General features: G+C 58.3%; 1 protein-coding gene across 1 annotated transcript; it reads right to left on the reverse strand.

The window, feature by feature from the left end:
- Positions 1 to 3,847: 3,847 nt before the first annotated feature.
- Positions 3,848 to 8,976, reverse strand: PITX1 (paired like homeodomain 1; the record flags this gene model as incomplete). Its single annotated transcript, XM_081035804.1, has 3 exons — positions 3,848 to 4,390; positions 6,376 to 6,608; positions 8,811 to 8,976. The coding sequence occupies 3 exons, from the start codon at positions 8,974 to 8,976 to the stop codon at positions 3,848 to 3,850; spliced, it is 942 nt and encodes a 313-aa protein (XP_080891930.1).
- Between the last annotated feature and the right edge of the window lie 11,173 nt (positions 8,977 to 20,149).

The following is a 20,149-nucleotide window of genomic DNA, read 5'->3' on the forward strand; positions in this document are numbered from 1 at the left end:
GCAACTCAGGTGGAGCCAGAGCTCAAACCCTTGCTGGCAAAGACCACAGCAGAGGTTCCTGTGGATATCAGAGCCAAGTGACTGGCCCAGGAAATGGGCTGGTCAACGGGCATAAAACCGCCCTCACTCCTATTTCCCAGACTGGCCCTCTTGGTGACCGAGTGCCTGCTGCTCTCTCACAGGGAGCTGAAGAGCAGCACAGAGGCCCCTCCAGACCTTGGACTTCCTGGGCAATGCCCTCTCCAAGGCAGATCTTCCAGCTGTGACTTCCCCTTTGGAGGCGGTGTACCTGAGGGAGGCCTGCAGTCTGGCCGGGGACATAAAACTAAAGGAGGTGACTGGTTCCTCTCCCTCAATGACCAGGCACTCAGGGTTTGTGCACAGTGGCTAATCCCATTTTCCTTTGGTGCCCCCCAGTGCCTGCAGACAAATGCGGGGTACCAGCCTCTTGCCCTTCTGTCCGTAATTTATGGCCTCTCTAAACGTGCAGCAGCTCTTTGGGGTCCACTTTGTCAGGACCAGGTAAGAACAAATCAGCTCTTCTATTTCCTGAGGACTAGTCCTGTGTTGCTAGCAGGAATCATGATCTCTTCCAGGTCAACCCCTCCATGTTGCCCATGGTGCTTGGCCTGGGGCAGACCAGTGAAGAAGGTAGAGTGGGCACTGACCGGGTTTGAATCATGTCCATCATCCTGCTGTGTGACCTTGGGCAAGTGACCCAACCTCTCTAAGCCTTGGGGCCTCATTAGGGAAAGGGGATAAGGAGGACCCTTCCTCACACTGTTGTTGTGCAAGTAAAGGGGCTCATCAATGAGTGTCCACTTAGCACAGGACCCCGGACCCCCAACGGGCTCAATAAATGACAGCACTTGCCCCTGAAGACAGATGGAGCCACGTCCCTAGAACAGCTTTCCCTGACCACCCTGTTTAAAGCAGAACTCCCATTTTTTTTACTCGCAGCACTTTTTCTTCAGAAGCACTCAGCGCAGTTTGTAATTATACACGTGTTTGTTTACTTGTCCATGAGAGCAGGGACTGTGTCTGTTTTCCATTGCTCAATCCCTAGCACCAACGGCAGGAACACAGTAGATGTTGGCTGAATGAATGACACCCCCTCCCTGGTCTTCTTCAGGCACAAGAGGACGAGGACTTTCTGCTTTTTCCCAGAGGACTTGGCTTTTGGAGCCCTGTATATGCCTCAGGTCCCCCTCCGGAGATGGCCCTGCAGCTGGTGCAAATGGAAAGGGCTGGGTACTATCAACTGTACCCGCCACACAGCGGCTGGGGCAGAAGAGTTGCGTGGCGCCCAAGGCTGTGTCTTACACATCTTGTTGGCCATGGTCCTTGATGGATGTTGGGGCCCTTCGGGACTGCTTCTGCCCTTCCACCCATCTGTAGCTGTTTAGCCTGTGGCCCCACAGCCACACCGAGTCTCCATTGGAGCCCCTCTTGGTCCCCTCTCTCACCTGGGGCTGAGCCTGACTTTCAGGAGAAGCTTCTCTGTTTCCCACTTCCCTCCAGTCCCAGCTCCTTCTAGGTCTCCCCTGCCTCCTGCCCTCAACTGAGACCAGGGCCCCTTGGCCTTGGCAGATGTGTGAGGCTGGGGGAGGCACTCTGAGTCCAGATGTGATTGTGTTTATGTTTCCAGAGAGTGAGGGGTGGGAGCTCTGGACTGGAGCCGTTGGGGGAGGGGTGGTCTGGCTCCAGCCCCCTGCCCCAGCCTTCCCTCCCCCACCTCCCCCTTTCAGCCTGTGTATGTGGCCCAGTCCCTCTCAGAAACCCACACTTCAAGTCCTACAGCATCGGGCTGGGCCATCCTCCACGAAGGACCCTTCCTCATGCCTCATCTGAAGGTGAGAAGACCAGTGGAAAAATGGCTTTGGAATCTAAAGGCTATTGACTGTGTGAACTTGGCCAGCGGCTTCTTGTGGTGGAGCCTCAGTTCCATTATCTGTGTCATAGGGACACTCCTGACCTCAGAGGCAGTACTGACCTGGTGTGACAACGTGTGCACAGGGCTCTCCAGCTAAGAGCTCGTGACTGAGCCATGGCTGTGCCCACTCCCAGCGAGGGCTTGCGTGGGTCCAGCTCCAGGGCAGCGCCAATCCCTGTCATAAGGTAATTCTAAAGCAGAATTACCAACCCCTTCTTCCTCCCCAGCTGCAGCTGCAAACATTTTGTTTTGCCATTAGAAGCGACTTACTTAAGGGAAGCAGAATTTTACAGGCAGTTTACAGGCTGGTCTTGTTCAGTCGTTTCCAAAAGCCAGGGGAGGGTGGAGGCAGCCGGAGCTTCCAATAAGTTGGGATGGAAGGGAAGTGAGAAGTGAGTTCTGTGTGGACACTTTCTAGAGCACAGCCACATGCCCCTGGGTAGGATGGGCGGAAAGGTGCAAGGAGGCCCTGGCTAGACACTGAAGGATCCAGCACCCCCCATCCTCCTGGAATAGCCAGGGCAGGGCTCCAACGTGGCGGTATCGGGCCCACAGGAGAAAAGGCAACCCCAGATATAAAGAGGCTCTCAGCGGACCCCATCCCATTGCTCCCAGCAGGCAAGGGCCGCTGCCTGGAGGGTCACAGCAGCCCCAGCCTGGGAAAAGCCTGCAGAGTCCTGCGCGGGCGGGGGTGTGCAGGGGGGAGGTCCGAGCTAGGCCAGCCCGCGCACAGCGCCGAGGCTCAGCCGGCCAGCGGGTGAGCGCCGGACGGCGGCGCGGAGAGGGCGCTCGGAGCGCCAGGCGGCGTCCTCCAGGGAGCGGGGCTGACAGGTCAGGAACGGTAGGTGGTAGGGAAGTGGGAGTAGGAACGCTGGCGGGGTCTCCTTGGCGCTGCCCTCCTATAGGGCCCTCGGTGGCGCAGTTCCCTGTCTACCCGCCTCCCTCCTCGGCCGAAAGAAGCAGTCCTGAGCTCGGCAGTGGTTAGCACGCTCGTACTATGGTTTTAATAGACGTACATGGACAAGTCGATATAGACAGATTTATAATTCTGTACAGTCAGTCCGACATACACAGGGACGCTGTAAACAGGGGCGCGGGCCGGAGAGCGGGTGTGCAAATTGGGCGCGGGGCCCTGGCCGCGCCCTGAGCTCTCCCGGCTCGACTCTTGCGCGGCGGGCGGTGAGGAGGGGCTCTTCGCCGGGACAAGGGGGTCACCTCCTAACCCGGGAGCGGAGCAGAGGGCCTGGGCCTGCGGCGAAGCTGGGGGCTGAGGTGCTCGGAGACGAGCCCCCCCCCCATCTTCCCGCCGCGTCCACTCCAAAGCCTTACAATAGGATTCCCGGGCGCGGGGTGGGCGAGGGCTGTTGGGGTCGCGCCGGGGCCTGTAACGGCTCCTCGGCGAGTCCCCTGTCCCGGGCTGGACACCATCATCCTCGGCCCAACGCCCGCTCCAACTCGGATCCGCATAGAGCTAAGTAAGGTACGCTCGGCCGGGGCCAGGCTCCGGGGCTCCGCGCGTCCAGTTCACAGGCGCGGCCGCACAGTCCGGGTCCACGGCGCCGGGAAGGCGGGTAGGAGGGCGTCCTCTCCTGGCCGCCGGGCTTCGGCGCTCGCCTCCCGCGCTGCGTCCCCTGGCGGAGTGGCCCGCCGAGGCCCGAGGGAGCGCACACGCACCACCCGCGCCATCCCGAGGGAAATTGCAACTCATCCGATATTTCGCCGCACTTGGCTCCGACGTCTTTTTGTTTTGTCTGGTTTTAGAGGGCTGAGTGGGGTCCGGAAAAGCAAACACAAAACCAACCCGGAGGGAGGGGGAGGGGGCTGCGCAGGCGCGAGGCCCGGGCGCGGCGAGCGAGGCCCCGCGTGCGTCCTCCGCCCCCCGCGCCGTGCGGCACGCGTGGCCGGGCTGGGCGGTCAGCTGTTGTACTGGCAGGCGTTGAGGCCCGACGCCGGGCCCTGCAGGCCGCCGTAGCCGAACGACGAGTGCTGCTTGGACTTGAGCCGCAGGCTGGCTAGGCTCGAGTTGCACGTGTCCCGGTAGACGCTGTAGGGCGAGGCGGGGGTGCCGTACGGGCAGGCGCCCGGGGACATGGCCGAGTTAAGCGAGGAGCCGGTGAGGTTGTTGATGTTGTTGAGGCCCGAGTTGGGCATGCCGGGTACGGCGCCCGGGGCCATGCTTGACGGCATGGTCATGGAGGAGATGGAGCTCGGTGCCGAGAACATGGACTGCGACGAGAGCGGGCTCATGGAGTTGAAGAAGGTGAAGCTCTTGGTGGAGAGCGGCGCTGGCGCCAGGCTCTTGGCGGCCCAGTTGTTGTAGGAGTAGCCGGCGGCGTACACGTCCTCGTAGGGCTGCACCAGGCCGCTGAACTGCGGCACGTAGCCGCCCTTGCACAGGTCCAGCTGCTGGTTACGCTCGCGCTTCCGCCACTTTGCTCGCCGGTTCTTGAACCAGACCTGGGGGAGGGGGACAGGACGAGGGTCAGCGCTGCGGAGGGCGGGAAGGCCCCTTCACCTCCACCCCCCACGCCCAGCCCTTCACTGCGCTTCCTTCTGTCCGAGGAGCGTCTCTTTCCTTCCATAATTCCACCTCTGCCTTCTCTCCAGAATGGTTCCTTCCCTGTCTCCTGAAAATAGTAGTCTCTTCTTCCCTTTTCTGATCTGTGTCCTCTTCCCCAAATTAAATCTGTTTTCTTCTCCTAATACGGATCCTCTTTTAACAAATATTCGTTTTCTTTCTTCCTCTCTCAACCAGGCCAGGGATGGCCTTCTCCCGCAAAACGGGTTTCCATCTACCTCCTAAATATACCGTCCTTTTTCTGCTCCCCCCGCCCCCGGAATACGAAAGCCATTTTTCTTCCCTGAAACAGGATCGTTCTACTTCCCCCATTCTTCACTCTTGTTTTTCATTCCTCAAATGGTCTGTTTCCATCTTTATTGACAATATTTGATATTCTCATTCTGTCCCAATGTTTATTTTCATTTGGCCCACCTCACTATCTGAACCGCTTTCTTCTCCCTCAAACAGTCCATTTTCTTCACCCATTTCAATCCTTTAGATTCTTGCCTAAATATTTATAGTTTTTCCTTCTTTCCAAATATGTGATCTTCATTGTTTCTCTTAAATAGTTGATTCTTTATTTTTCTCAAATACTTGATCCTTTTGCTTCTCCCTTAAATATTTAATTTCTTTCCTGCCGCCTAAATTTATGCCAAATATGTTTCTCTGCAAATATTTAATTTCCTTTCAGTTCTTACTAGTTTCTCTCTAATCTCCCTCTCCACTTTCTCCCACAAAATGTAGTAGGAACCTCTTCTTTCCCCACTCCTGATCCTTGCCAACCCTCACCTATCCTCCCACTGCATGCCCTCTACCCTCCCCAGCCCTCCTCCAGCCCTGGGCTGTTTCCTCAGCTACTTGTTCGACTCTGCATCTCAGCCATCTCCAGTTTCCAGCACTGACATTGCCTGATTCCAACCCTACACCACCATAAACCTGGGAAGGATTAGTGAGTTCAGGATTACTGACTGCTGTCTTCACTCCTGTCCCATCGGGCTGGCCGGCCTGAATGGGGAGGAGTGAGAGATGGGGTTACAGCAGGGAGTCCAGGTAGGACTTTGGTCTGGCTTGGGAGTGCTCCCAATATCTAATTAAATATTTGTGCACCAGAGAAGAAATGATTCTCTTGCTGCTCTGGCAGGAAAATCTTGCTTTTTTGGGAACTAAAGGGTGAAGAGAGAGAGGGTGCTTTCTGATCTTGGTCGGAGACCTTATGTCTCCAAGGGGACTCGACCTGAAGGTCACTCATCCACCAGAGCTGCCCGCCCTCACCGGACCCAGCCCTAGGAATTAGGGAAAGGGCCTAGCTACTGACTGGCTGAATTGCTGGGGACCAGTCAGGTGGAGAATTCCAGAAATTTTGGAGAAGCCGGCTACGGATGGACCACTGCTCCAGGAAGCTTTGAGACCCCCAAGCCTAGGAACCTTTCAGGCCACTCCCAGGCTGCTAGGCAGGACCTGCCTTTCCCTTTCGTTTTCAGGGGAAGCCGCCATCAGCCCCGAGGTCCCCAGCAGCGGGGAGTGCTCTGCGCTGTCTAGGGTGGCCCCATCCGAGTGGGCCCTGGGCCCTACAGGGCATGAGAAAGTCTCCTTGGGCCTTTGGGTCTTTGGGTTGGGGCTGCGGTAGAGCCCGAAAGTCAGGTAGGATGCGGGTCCATGGGGCCCGAGGGGCAGCAGCCCAGGACGCTAGCGGCCAAAGGGCCTGGCAGCCACAGGCTAGACCCAGGGCTAAGGTGGAATCTCCCACGGTGGAGGAAGGGAGCAGGTCTGAGTGGTGGAAAGGAGTGAAAGTCTGGGCGCGGGTCTAAGATTTCCAGTGCTGCGGCGGAAGTGGCCGGCAGCCGTCTGCACGGGTCCCCTTTGGCCCGCGCCCCGGGCTCACCCTCACGCGCGGCTCGGTGAGGTTGGTCCACACCGCGATCTCTTCCCGCATGCTCATGTCGGGGTAGCGGTTCCTCTGGAACGTGGCCTCCAGCTCTTGCAGCTGCTGGCTTGTGAAGTGTGTCCGCTGCCGCCGCTGCTTCTTCTTCTTGGCGGGGTCCTCTGCACCACCGCAGCCCGCGCCGCCCGCACCGCTATCCTCCGGCCCCTTGGGTTCCCCGCTGCGCTCCTTCTCTGAAGCGGGCAGGACGGGGCACCGGTCACCTCGGGCTTATGCCCTTTTGTACCCCGTCCCGGATCCACCGAACTGCCGACCAGCAGCGCCGGCAGCCCTACCTCTCACAGGGGCCCTGGAATTGTCCCTATTGGGAAGAGATCGCTGGGCGCCTGTTTGTCAGTAGTCACCTCTGGTTTGGCGTGGCCGGGTGAAGAGACCAGGAGCGGGAGCTGTGGGCCTAGGTTCCCGGCGGGGCAGGGCCTGTTCTTGCAGCTGCACTCAAGCATGAGCCCTACTGCTAATGTCACTCACAAGGGTACATTTTTGAAGAGCCCGACTAAATCTGAGGGGGTCTCTGCTTTTCTGAACGCGGATCAAATCTTTCTAGCCTGAAGCTAGCGGGTCGGTTGGAGCAAGAGCCAGGCAGTGTGGCCTGCACCCCTTCTACTTTCTTCTCCCCAGGATAGTGCGGGAGCCCCACTGGGCAGGCGGCACACAGCCGGGTTCTCTGCCTCAGCTCCAAGCCTCAAGTCCCAAGGCCCAGCAGATTTCTCCAGCCCAGGCAGCCCAGAGGGACAGACTCTGTCTAGGTGACCTGGGTTCTAGCCTCTGCCCTTTGAAGCTACACAAAACAATGCAGTCATAGAAACATTGAAACATAAAAAAGAAAGAACTTTAAAAACAAAACACAGAAGCCCAGAAAAACTCACAGCTCCATGCCTAAAAGTATAGAAAAGGTCACAAAAGCATAGAAAAAGCAGGTAGAAACACAAAGCAGATGCAAATTAAGTAGCCAAAAAACGCACCCCTAAGTAAATATAGTGCTGTATGTGGATAAACTCCAGGCAGACACAGGCATTTACTTCTCTGGGATTAAAACAAAAAAAGTAAATAGCTTTTTAACCCCTTCTCAATAATGTCCTTCTAGAGGTAATTTTTAAATCCCAGGGAAATACAACACTATAGTTAGATAACTTAAATTGCCAAAATAACACCACTGTAAATGGATTTTGAGAAACTCGGTGAGAAATGCGCCATTTTGGATTGGCTTTTAAAAAATCTCGCGAAGAATAATGTTGCATGTAAATATTTTAAATTCCAGAGAAATATACCTAGTTAGTAAGTCTTTCTATGTCGGAAAACTGCAGCTAAAAAAATTAAACTTATTCTCATAGACTGAGTTTTCAAAAGCAATCTATCTATCTATTTCTCGGCGTTTTATAAATAAAAACCAAGCCAAGGCCACGCTTAAAACTTTTGAAAACAAAAGTACAGTCCAGCGTTGATTGCTTTTTAACCAAGCAAACAAAACCTTTCAGAGAAAGTCACTTTAGGGGTGCAAAACAAAACAAACGGAGATTAAAAACGTTTAGAGAAGCACTCGGCGGTGCATTAACAAAATGAACGTATCAATGGAGCCCACGGCCCGGGGCGTGGGGAGCTCGGCGGCGGCGCCGAGTCGGGATGGCCAGCGCGGGCGCCGATGGGGACCTTTGAGGCCGGGCTGGGGACCAGCCGCGCCACTGCCCGTGCAGCCCACCGGCTACCTAGCTGGTGCCCGGGAGGAAAGCCTGAGCTCGAACAATAAGGCAGCGCGGAGGAGACTTGCGAAGCCGAGTCAGAGCCCTGGCTGGGCGGCCTGACCGCCCGGCTGGATTGGGGGTCCTGCCCGTGCCGTCCTCGGTCTACCAGTCTTCTTTTTCCTTGAGGATTTCCCTCTCTCCCCCTTGCTTTTCTGACTTTTCCTGCCACTTCTTCTCTTCCGTCTGTCCCTCTCAATCTGTCACCCGCTGTCTGTCGGCGTGTCTGTCTCTCTGGGCACTTCCTCTTGCCCGCCGCCCCATTCCCTTCTCAGTCTGCTCCTCTCCTTCCGTCTGAGCGGCCCTCCGGCACCCAAGTGCACAAACCCCAAGTTCTCCCTGTTCTGTTTGCTCCTCATCAAGAGGTGCTGCCCTCGGCTGTGGGTTCGTGCAGCTGCCAGCGTCTTGGCGCGTGGGGACCGCGTGGAAGTGCCTTCGCCAAGCACTGAATGACCGCCTCGTGCAGCGCGTCGATTTCTGCGTTCGCCGTCAGATGGAGAACCGGGAAGGCGAGGTCCCGACGCTCCCGGGGCGCAGAGCGAGCCCGACCGCGCGGCGCGGACGCCAGGCCCCGCTCCCGACGCCCCGCGCCCCGCGCCCCGCGGCTCCGTGCGCGCCTCGCGGGGCAGCGGCGCTTACCTGGCAGCTCCGTGTCGGACGACTCGCTGGCGGAGTTCTCCAGCGGCTCGCGGGGGTCGGCTGCGCGCGCCAAGTGGAAGGCGGGCCCCATGTCGTGCGGCGGCGGCGGCGGCCGGAGCCCCTCCGGGAGCCGCTCCAGGCTCATGCCGCCCTTGAAGGCGTCCATGGAGGCGTGGACCGCGGCGGGCCCTCCCGGGACCGGGGCTGGGCGCGCCCGGCCGCCCTGGCTGCGACCTGCGGGGACAAGAGCGCAGCGCCTAAGCGGGGGGCTGCCCGCGCCCGCCACCACGCCGCGCCCGCCCCATGGGCCGCCCGGGGTTGCGGGGCCAGGCGGGCGGTAGCAGCAGCGGTTTCCCGCGCCCGACGTCGCGCTCCGCGCTGCGCTCCCGCCGCTCGGGCCTCCGCCGCCCGCCCGGCCCCGGCTCCCGATGCGGGGCCGGTTTCTAAGGCTCGGGGCCGCGCCGGCAGAGTCTGTCTTAAAGCGACAGCGCGCACCGCCAGGTTCCAGCAGTCCCTGCGCCAGGGGTGGTGGGTGGGGTGGGCCCGGGTGGGAGGGGGCTGGGGAGGAGGGAGCGGGCGGAATCCAGCCCCGAGCCGCCCGCGCCGCCGCGCCCGCCCTGCCGCCCGCCCGCCCGCCCGCCCTCCGCGCCGCGCCCGCGCCCTCCTCCTCCGCAGGCACCTTCCCGCCGCCTCCCCGCCCCTTGCCCCCCCACCCGGCCTCGCCGCGCCGCTCCCTCCTTCCCCGGTGACACACCGACTTCTCCCTCAGCCGCACAAAAGAAACGCGTCTGGCCTGCAAGTCCCGCGCGGCTCGTGCCCACCTCAAGCCCCAAGCGACTTGTTTCGCTCGGGATCGACTCCTGTCCGGGCCGCCTCGAAGTCCCCAGCCCCCTGCGAGAACAGCCCAGAATGAGGGAATGTTCACGGAGTAGGATCTCCCAGGGCAGGGTCATACCGAGCGGGCACCTCCGGGCCAGCGCCAGGCCGGGGGCAGGGCCCGGCGCGTACTGCCAGCTCCTGGCTGCGTCCTCGTGGAGGGGCCGCTGGCCCCTCCTTCCCCGGCCACTTCTCCCGGGACCTGAGCTCGGCTGAGTGACAGCAGCCTGTGCTCTAATGGGCCCCCGGATTCTGCCTCCTAATTAGCTTGGACCCTCTCCCCCAAGGCTGCTTCTCAGGCCCCCGCCTCTGCACCGCAGTCAATTTTCCGGGATTGGGATAGAACTGATGGCTTCTAATCAGATGAAACGTTTCTGTTGGCTCCAGGCCTCTGGCGAGTGCAGCAGGAGACCCCAAGAGCCCCGCCAGGCCGCGCAGCCTTTTCTGTACGGCTCTCTTCTCTTGATTTGTACCTTTAAATGGCCAAATGGGCCAGGCCGGGGCCTTGGCAGCCACCGGGTGGGCCTCTGCCCCCTTCAGGGCAGGTTCGTAGCGGCCTGGCGCCTCCACTTGGGCGTCCCAAAGCAGCAGGCACAGGCCTGGCAGGCCAGGTGACTGCAATTTCCCAACCCTGGGCCTGCAGCCCAGGAAGCCTACGGTGGAGCTTCTCTCCTGGGCACAGGCAAAGACATTCCCCTCCCCACCCCTAAGAACGATCCCCTCCAGTCCTCCTACTTCAGTTAAGTTTGTTGAAGGATTTTGCTCAACAATTGTTAACTGGCCCTGAGACCTCAAAGTCTTAAGCAAATAGGTGACGGCTGGGGTGGTAGGGTGCGACCCTGAACTGTTCCTCTGCCCACTGCTGGACCCCAGACTGCCCTCTGCTCCTCACCTGCTGACCAATTCCACCAGACAGGAGCAGCACTGCCCCACTCTCCAAGCCCAGGACCTCCCCCAGGGCGCAGTGCTTCCTCGTCTCTTCCTGGAGGTCTCTGCTTGGGACTGAGCATGCGGGCTGTCAGCATCGGGATGCTCTGCCTTGAGCCCTCACCCTGGCTCCCCGTCGGAGGGAGGCCTCAGGCTGAGCTCCTTGGTGAAGACTGTGGGGGCAGGGGCAGGCGCAGGCCGGAACCAGACCTGTCTCTCACTGCCTCTGCCTCTGCCCAAGGCCCACCCTCTGGGCCTGGCCCACTCGCACTGGGTGCCTGTGAGCACAGAGGGCAGGGGCTGAGGCTGAGGCTGCATGCAGGCATTTGGCTGGGGGAGGCTCAGTGACTCCTGCCTTTTCCTCCCAAAGGGAAGTTTCTCTTAAGCTGAGACCCCCAGGATGCAAATAGTCTTGGTGTGTGTGGAGGGTGGTAGTAGGGGGACAGTGTGAAGTACGGTGGCCCAGCATTTGCCATCAGCCCCATCTTTACCACACTGTTTTGGACTGAGTCTCCTGAAGTAGCAGATGTCTCCTTTCAAGGAGGTGTCCAGGCTGCAGAACACCAAGGAGTGCCCGTCCATACTCTGCCATTCATCTAGCTCCCTTTTGCCACAGGACAGCGTGCCACCCAGCTTGTTGGGTACAGACAGGACATGGGAGCATGCGCACACACATCCTCAGAGTGCATACCCACACAGGTGTGCTGTGTGCACAGAGACACACATACTGCACCCATACGTGGGAGTGCTGAGTACAGTCGCATGTGTACACACAGCCAGGCGTCTGGGTCGCAGGACATGGAATGAGTGGTATGCCTGTGGGCACCCAGAGGTGAGGGTCACAGCCTTTCACTCCCCAGAGGCTCTAAAGGGTCAGGACTTCCATGGATGGGGACTCTTTTATGACTCTGCAGGTCTAGATATTCAGTCTGAGGGGCTTGCACCCCTCGTCATTGATCCATTTGATGCAGTGATTGAGCACCTGCTGTGTGCCCCTCTGGCCCCAAGCCTCTGATAATGACCCAGGCAGTCACAATACTCCCTATAAATGGAAGTCTTGTTGCCTGCTGTGTGGATGGAAAGGCCCTCAGGCTATTGTAGGTGAAGCTCCATATCTCCAGGGGCCCTGAGCCCTAGAGAGGGGCTGACACCATTGGGAACTTCCCTGGGGAGTCTGTTCTGCTGGACCCAGGTAGTGCTGAATGGGGGGGGGCACAGCAAGGAAGTGATGGATAAAAACGAGGCCCTGGCCTGATCCTGGGTATTGACTGGAGAAGGGACCAGGGCACTCTCTCTCTTCTTCCCCAGCCACACCCTCCACTGGCCACCATCCCAGGTAGGCTAGGGGCTTCTTGCACGCTCACAGATAAGTCACACAAACACACAGAACAGGAGGCAGCTCTCTTTCAGGAGTAAAAGTAGGGGTCCAGTATTCCCCTGGCTTTGCTGTGTGACCTTGGGCAAGATTTGACCTGCACTGTGCCTCAGTTCCCATGTCTCACATGGGACACAGCAATCCCTGCCTTCTGCTTCAGCCTTCAGCCCACTTGACTGGATGGGACATGTGGAGAGGAGGGAAGGGGGCTTACTGGAGCTGGAACCATGTGCCCTAGTCTCCGTCGCTCCAGGCCACACAGAGTTAGCGATGATTTTGTGACTCTCAGGAAATTTGGGGCTTAGAGTCCCGGCTGGGCTGATCAGAGAGGAGCCTGGGCTGTTGTGGGGGTTGAAGCGGTCACCACAGGGACCCTTCCTGAGGCTGGTCTCACTCAAAACAGACTCTGTGTCCAAGAATGCTTTCGTAATTTTATTTGGGAAGGGTGGTTGGAGGGTCCTCATGGAGGGCATCCTTCCACCCACTCATGAGGGTACTCTGCCCTAATCTCTGCACCAGAATCAAGGGATTTTAGGAAAAGGGAAGGAATGTGCCATAGCTTGCCCCCCACCCCCACGCCCGCTGGGGCCATCCGTGACTCTGGGACATTCCAGCCCTAAGCCTCTTAGGCCGTGGGGAACTTCAAACTAGAAAACCCAGTTTTGGGAGTGCAGACGGGACCACCTACTGCCTTCCGCCTGGTTTTAAGACCCCCTCCCCAATAAAAAAGCTTTTGTTTCTTTGAATAGAAGCAATTACTGGGTGAGGGGGAAAAGAGGTACTCAGGTAGAGGCTGGGAACAATCTTACTGGATTCTTTAGGTTTCAGAGGACCCCAGCCTGAAACTTCCTGTCAGTTGGGGTTCCCCAGCCTGTCCTGGTGGGGAAAGAGCTGGGAAGTATTCAGCCAGGGTGGCTAAATGGGGCGGAGATGGGAGCACAGAATTCAGAACTCTCAGTCAGCAGCTGGTAAGGGCCCATCGCTCTCTGGGCTCACAGCTCACCCCAGTTGAGTGGTCGCTATCTGGTTCCCAAAAACAGCTGAGCTGATAGGAAGAGAAGGCTAGGGAAGTGGCAGGGGCTGGTCACACACCTGGGGAGCAGAGGGTCAGCTTTTGCTACCACGGTCTCCTCTTCCCAGCAGCCGCTTTCCTGAGAGGAAGGCACTCTGAGCCTGGCTTGAAGGTCAGCAAATACCGCGTCTGTGTCCTAGAATCCAGGTAGCCTGGTCGCCATGTCCCAGTCCACCTTTTTAACTTTTCTGAGTAGAGATGAGGAGTCCCAAAGCAGTGAGGGAAGGGCAGGGGCCAGCAAGTCCCCTCCTGTGCTGCCCCTGCTGCCTGCAGCTTTTGCCATCACCCCAGACCCGTGTCCTTGACCAAGTGGACAGCAACCTGGGGTTGCCTTCCCTCTGGCCCTGGTGGCTGTCAGAGACCACTGGGAATGCCAAGAGAATACCCGAGCCTTAGTTTCTCAGAAAAGTGGACTCAGATAGTTTAGATTAAGGGAATGCCTAAATCGGAAAACCTCGGAACAAGGATTCCAGCCCGGGATCCCCATTTCTGCGCCGCCGCCCACGGGGCCCTTGCTTTAGCTCGGCCCGAATCGCTTAGATTCAGAAGGCTGGTGAATTTCAGAATTCCGGACCCGGGTCTAGAGAAGCGGCTGCGTGCTTAGGCACCCCGCGTCAGCAACTGCGCCCTGAAGAAGCCGCGGGAATGTCTTTATTGGATTTGCGAAGAGCATTTGGGGTTGCTCTTAGGGTAAGGAAAAGCCCGACCGTTGCCGGCGAGGCAGGCCGCCGGGGATTGCGGCGCCTCCAGCAGCGCGGTGGGACGTCGGGGTCCCCGGCGAAGAGCGCGGGGACTGCGGCCCACGGCCGAGGCGTTTCTGCGGCACAGCTGCCGGAACGAACGAGCGAACGAATGACGCGGTTTCGTTTAGGGAAAATACCCTCTTGACACGAAGCTAAGGCCGAAGTCCCTCGGCGTGCAGAGGGGCCAGCGCTTCCGCTCGTGTTGGGGCCCCTTTCCCGGGCGCAACGGGGAGCGGCGGTGGCCCTGTCCCCGGCCCCTGCTCCCGGGGGTACCCTGCGGCCCGCGCCGCCACGAGGGGCTGTGAGACGCACGCAAGGCTATGCCCTCCGCAGGGCTGGGGCCCGCGCCCCTGCGCCTGCTGTCCTGTTGGGTTACCCGCGGCTGAAGCGTGGGGTGTGCCCACCGGTTAGGTGAGGTCGCGCCCGGGGATGGCAGCTGTGACCGTGCGCTTGGCGCAGGAGCGAGCTCCCCGCGCCGCCTCGATGGACCCTGGCCTTGCGCGCGCTGTGCTGAGTCCCGCTCTACGGGCTGGTCCCTACGCACTCCCGGGGTCACCAGCACGGGACTCGGCCACCACCTCCCTGCGCCCCGAGCCCAACGACTCTTACCCCGCCCGGGCTGCGCTGCGCGTGCGGCTCGTCGGCTCCGGGCTCGCGCGCCACGGACTCCCGCGTAGGTTTCGACTCGGGCCGGGCCCCGGGTCCAGCTGCGTCTCCGGCTGTGCGCGCAGCTTTGGTCCCCGCCGGTTCGCTACATCCCAGTGAGCGAGGTCCCGGCCGCCTCGGCAGGGCCCGCTCCTCCTGCCGCCGCCACCCGTCGCCTGCGGGGAAGGCGGGGACACGGGCCTGGGAGGCGGGAAGGGGGGAGGGGAAGCGAGGCTCCGGCCTGGACCGGCGGGGAGGGGGCGGCGCGCGGTCCGGCTGGGTAGGGGTCCGGGCCTCCCTCGAGGCGCAGGCAGGGGTCGTCGGCGTGGCTCACGGCCGGGGCCCGAGGACGCGGAGCGCAGCACAGGGCAGCGTTCACGGAGGAGGGGCCCGGCCGCATGCGGACGAAGCCCCGGCGAGTCCTGGCCAGGCCCCGCGCACTTTCTCTCCCTTGGGCTCAGTTTCCCACCTGGCACGTGAGGGGCCGAGCCCGACCAACGTTTAGTCCGGGTCTGGTCGGAGTTTCCCAGGGTCCTGCCAGGTGACGGTCAAGCCGGGTTTTGCGATTCGACCTTTTCCCCTTTCTGCGGGAGGGAGCTGGTCTTGCAAGTTGGCAGGGAGAGTCCTGGGAGCAGAGCTTGGCTGCCTAGGAGGTTTGAGGACAGACCCCAGGGTGTGTGTGTGTGTGTGTGTGTGTGTGTGTGTGTGTGACTGGGGAGGGGCAACTGCCCGACCTGCCCTGCTAGGAGGATTGCCCCCCTCCCACATCCTCCTCTCAGGGGTTGGGCTGACGAGGAAAGGGGAGACCGACCCCACAAGGACAGACGCTTCTGTAACCCCTTGTCCAGCCCCTCTCCACACCCTCCAGCAGTCGCCCTGCTCGCAGGCCCTCACACTGGAGAGGATGCAATCCATGTGGCCGGTTGTCCTGTCCCTGGCTGGTGGCCACTGGGAGATGGGCAGGAATGAGGGGGACTGGGTGCTCCCCAGGCGACCAGGTTCTCAGTGCTGCCTATGGCCAGATAACTTGGCGGGAAGCCTTGTGGGGGAAGCAAGTGGTGGAACAGGCTTCTGCTTCCCCCAAGTGCCCAGTGTGAGCCTGGGCCCTGGGATGGGACAGCGGGTCTGCCGGTCAGACTGTCAGGGGACGGTGATCTTCAGGTTCAGGAGTGTGGGGCCTGCCCGCCGAGGGCTGCGGTGCTCCAGGGCTGCAGCTTTGGCTCAAGGTGCCGGGAGATGGCAGTGCGGCGGCCCGGCATCAATGTTTCATGAGGTGCCGTCATCGGTGGCGCCTCCTTGCCTGGTTCTCACCAACAGCTGCTGTGAGAGGCCACGGCCCCCGCGCCCGCCCCAGTGCCCTGCTCACCCGCGCCTCCAGGGCCACCTGGCCCGGGAACAGGACGACCCAGGACCCCCTCCCGACAGCCAAAGCAGAAGCCTGCCTGACCCAAGCTCACAGAGGTTTTGGCGCTCAGGTTGAGGGTTGGCCACTGTACCCTATCCTGCTGTTTGGGTAATCCACAGCGTCCCCTCAACTTTCAACAGTGGGAACACCTCTCTGGTGGGTGTGTGGGGCTTGGTGCACACAAGACTGGAAGGGTTAAGAGCTGAGTCCTTGATACCCGTGATTTCAGACCTGGTCCCAGGGTGGCAGAAACACAAGCTTGGAGCTTGCACTTCAGGAATTCTAGCCTCTGCTTCTCCTGCTGCTACGAGGGCTGTTTTATGTGAGAAACTGGTCTGTTGGAGGCTCTGGCCCAGGGCTGCTAAGCAGAGACTCTTCCGACCTTGTCTCAGGCAGCTTTCCCCCCCACACCCCAGGCTCCTAGGCCTCTTCCGACATAAATGCAACTGGACCCTTACTAGGTATGGAGGGCCCAACAAGCATCAAGCTTTCACTCTGGCGCTTGTGTTAGGAAACTGTGCCTTCTTACCCCTGCACACTGGTGATTTTCCTGGTTGTCTTCCCAGTGGTGACTGGGCATGTGTGTGTGATTCTCTGCATGCTTTTGTTCCCAGGCAGAGCCTGTGGTGCCAAAAAGCTGCCTCTGAGACCTGATGGCCAGAGTTGGAATCTTGTCTGTATCTTTTACTAGCTCTGTGGCCTTGGGCAAATCACATAAGCTCTCCCAGCCTCAGCTTCCCTACCTGTGAAATGGGAGAATAATAAGAGTTTCCACGGCATAGAGAAATTATGAGATGATGGAGGTGAGGGGTGTGGCCTTATGTGGGGGTGGGCAGCCAGGATGAATGTTCATGCTGATAGCTGCCAGGTTGCTTTGCTCTTTAAAGCAGTTTGCTCACAGTTTTGTTTCCTCTTTTCCCCAGGGTGGTCATGTCGGTTGAGTCAGGCATCAGCAGCCCCCTTCTTTGATTTAGTAGACCAACCCCTCATCCCCTGCTTAGCTACTAGTAAGTTTCAGATCAGGGAAGCTGGGCAAGCCATTGGGGTGGGATCAGCGCGTGAAGGCCTGGAAATTCTTGGTGAACTGAGGTGGGTCAAAACATGTTTTTTATTATCTTATTTTCATTTCTTTGAAAAATAATTTTTCACAATTTCTCTTTAGGTTTTGCCATCTTGGCAAAGGAAGAGGGATCAGTCAGAGAGAGGAAGGTTGGAGCTGGAACCACCAGGAACAGAAGTAACACAGTCTGAATATCACTTTAGCTTCCAGGTACCTAATCAAAAAAGGGCAGCAAAATTGGCTGACACATTTGCTTTGTCTTTCCTTCCAAACTGACATGCTTCCTCTAATCAAAAGTTATTCTCCCTAGTACAGAACTCTGAGATGAATTTGTCACGTGGGTCGTACTAAACATAATGGGCAAATGTCCTCAGCCATAGTTACACAGACAGGCATAACAATTCTTCGAGCAGTGTTTCTTCTCAATATTCAGTAAAAGTAGGGAGTGTGTCCTTTCCCTTCATAGTTCTTATAGCCATAGTATTGAAATCAATATTTGTGTAATCATTGATTAAAACCTGTTACCCACCTACCACGTTGTAAGCTTGAGAGCAGGGCGGAGCTTCTCTTGCCAACCATAGGACACTCCCTGGGGGGGGGGGAGAGATTTGGTTTTGCTGACTGGTTAGGTGCAGCTCACATGCCCACTGCTGAACCAATCACTTTTGGGGGAAGAGTGGCTCAGGACTGTGGATGGCCAGGTTACGGCCACAGACTCCACCCCAGAAGGGTGAAAGGGGAGCTCCACCATCTTAAGAAATACCACACTCCCTGAAGAATACTGGTTACTGTCCTGGAACAAGGTCTTTGAGCTGCTGGTGGCAGGGAATGGGTTGGTTTGCAAAGAAGTCCCTTCCCTGTGAAGGTTCTCTTAGGGCTGCTGATGGTGTTAGTAGGGCGTCCACTCCAATGTGATAGGGAGGCATTGGCTCTGTTGAGAGAGTCTGAAGTCCATCAGGATTGTTCCTGCACTCATCTGGGGGAGGGTTGGAGGGCTACCGGAAAGTCTGAGAGGTGGCTCAGAGTCTGTTGACTCACATACGGGGCGAATCCACAGAGCGAGGGGGACATCTCTTTATGTTCTCTTTGTCATCTGTGAGGAGCGAGTTAGAGGCTCTAAAGTTAGAGAAGAATCCTTATGATCAGATAAGATATTAATTCATTTTAGCATTATTATATTGCACTCTGAGCTTCCTGGCAGCCAGAGCAAAAATAGAAACCATTTGGATATCTCAAGTAATTTTTTTTCGTTGCAGACCTATCAGCATCTGCATAGAGTAGTGGAAAGATCCCTGGTTTGGAACCTTCCTGGACTGGCCTCTTTCAGGTCAGCAAAAGTTTAGAGAGCACATACTTTGTGCCTGTGATGGCAGAGATACAAAGACGGTTGGCTCCTGCTCATTTGGGTTGAGTCAAGGAGGCAGGCGCACCAACCCCTAAACGTATTTGGAGCACAGTGCTGGAGAGGAAATCCGAAGCCTGGTGTTGAAGGGCCCTGAGTGACATACAGGCCTTGAGCTTGCCTGGAACAGCTTTCCACCCCCACCAACCCCTCCGTGGGATAGCACTGGGACAGGTGGGAAGGCAGAGAATGGGGGAAGAAGAAGCTGGTGAATTGAGTGGGTAGCACATACCACAGGGCTTCATAATCCTTGTTAGGAGGGTGGGATATTATCCTGAAGGCAAAGAGGAACAGATGAAGGGTTGAAACAGCGAGAGGTCTGGTCAGCTGTAGATTCTAGAACGGTCACTACCTGGATAGTGGAGGATGGACTTGAGGAGGTGGGAGAGGAGCAGATTATTGCAATGTCCTTCACTCAGCCACTCCATCCATCTTTTTCTTTGTTTATCAGCTCATCCATCCACCATGAGCACAGGAGGCCACAGGTTGGTGTGGGAAGTATGAAAGTAAGACGTGTGGCCCCTGCCTTTCTAGACATGCCCCTAAGAGGGCCTCGGTTTACCCTTCTGTAAGCCTGGTCTGTCTCTCTCATCCTCACAGGCTCTGCAGCCAGTGCCTTCCAGATGTCTGCTTGCTGCATTGGGGGTGGGGCGCGGGGAGGGGAGACAGGGTGCTCAGAGTCCAAAGGGGCACAGCCACTACCGCAGACAGTTTGGGAGGCAGCGTGCTGAATAGCCTTGTCGGAAGCTTTTAAAATAATTACTCCTGCCTACTCTGGCTGACCGGCTGACGGGAGCCTATTAGCCCTGAGTTGGAAATTCTGAATTGTTTCGTGACAATTGAAAACACGATTGGAGGCCAGGAGGGAGCTGCCCATGAAATATTGATGTTTCCTCGGAATGGGGCTGCTTCCGCTCAGCCAGGAATCCTGGATGCCCAGGACTGGTGGCTGCAAAGTGACTACCGTTTTTTCTGGGGCTCCTCGGCTGACTGCCCTGTGGGGAGATGGGAGTGTGTTTTGTGCAGAGTTGTGAGGGTGGTTTGGGAACCTACACCTCTAGTGCCTCACTCCAGGCTGGCCTACCCTTCCCCCCCCCCCACACACACACTCCAGCTCCACTCTCAGGGCCGAGCGGGGCAGAACTTGGGCACATGAGATGTTCTGCGTGTTCACGTTTGGCCCAGATTCTATTTAGCACTCATGGCTCGTCTGGAGTCAGACTGGGTGGGAATCCCGGCTCTGCCCCCTCACCGTCGTGAGCCTGGTTTTCTCAGCTGTTCAATGGGGGACGCTGAGAGTTCCTGCCGAGTAAAGCTGGGAGGTAGAGAGGTGCCCATAGTGTGTCGGGCCTGGCCTCGGCCACGGCTCACGGCCTTATTAAGAGCCGTCCTCGGTAGATCCTGGTTAGCCCAGGGCCAGCTATGGGAGTTCCCACTGGGTCGGTCCCCGGGGTTTCGTGGTCCCCTCTCCTCTGCAGAGTGCTTTGAAGCACTTTGTGTTTTTCCCTTCTCTGTAAATCCTAAGTAAATATTAGTGCTGGGAAGGTGTGCTGGCCTGGCAGACGTAGCTGCTGGGTGAGGAGCCCTGGGGTCTTGGTAAGGAAACCCACATGGCCAGCACAGGCCTCTGGTCATTGAGGTGAGGCTCTGCCATGTCTAAGGAAACTGGTGGGTAATGGCTGCCTGGCTGCTGCCCTCAGAACTGCCCAGGGCAGCAGGAGAAGGACCCTGCTGTGGGGGCCCTTGTCTTGCCAGCCACAGTAAGTGTGGCTCACTGTTCTCATCTTGAAGGTGGTATTTACTCATTTTTATAGATGAGGACAATGGAGGCTGT

The sequence above is a fragment of the Rhinolophus hipposideros genome (genome assembly GCF_964194185.1).
Source record: "Rhinolophus hipposideros genome assembly, chromosome: 23".
NCBI lineage: Eukaryota > Metazoa > Chordata > Mammalia > Chiroptera > Rhinolophidae > Rhinolophus > Rhinolophus hipposideros.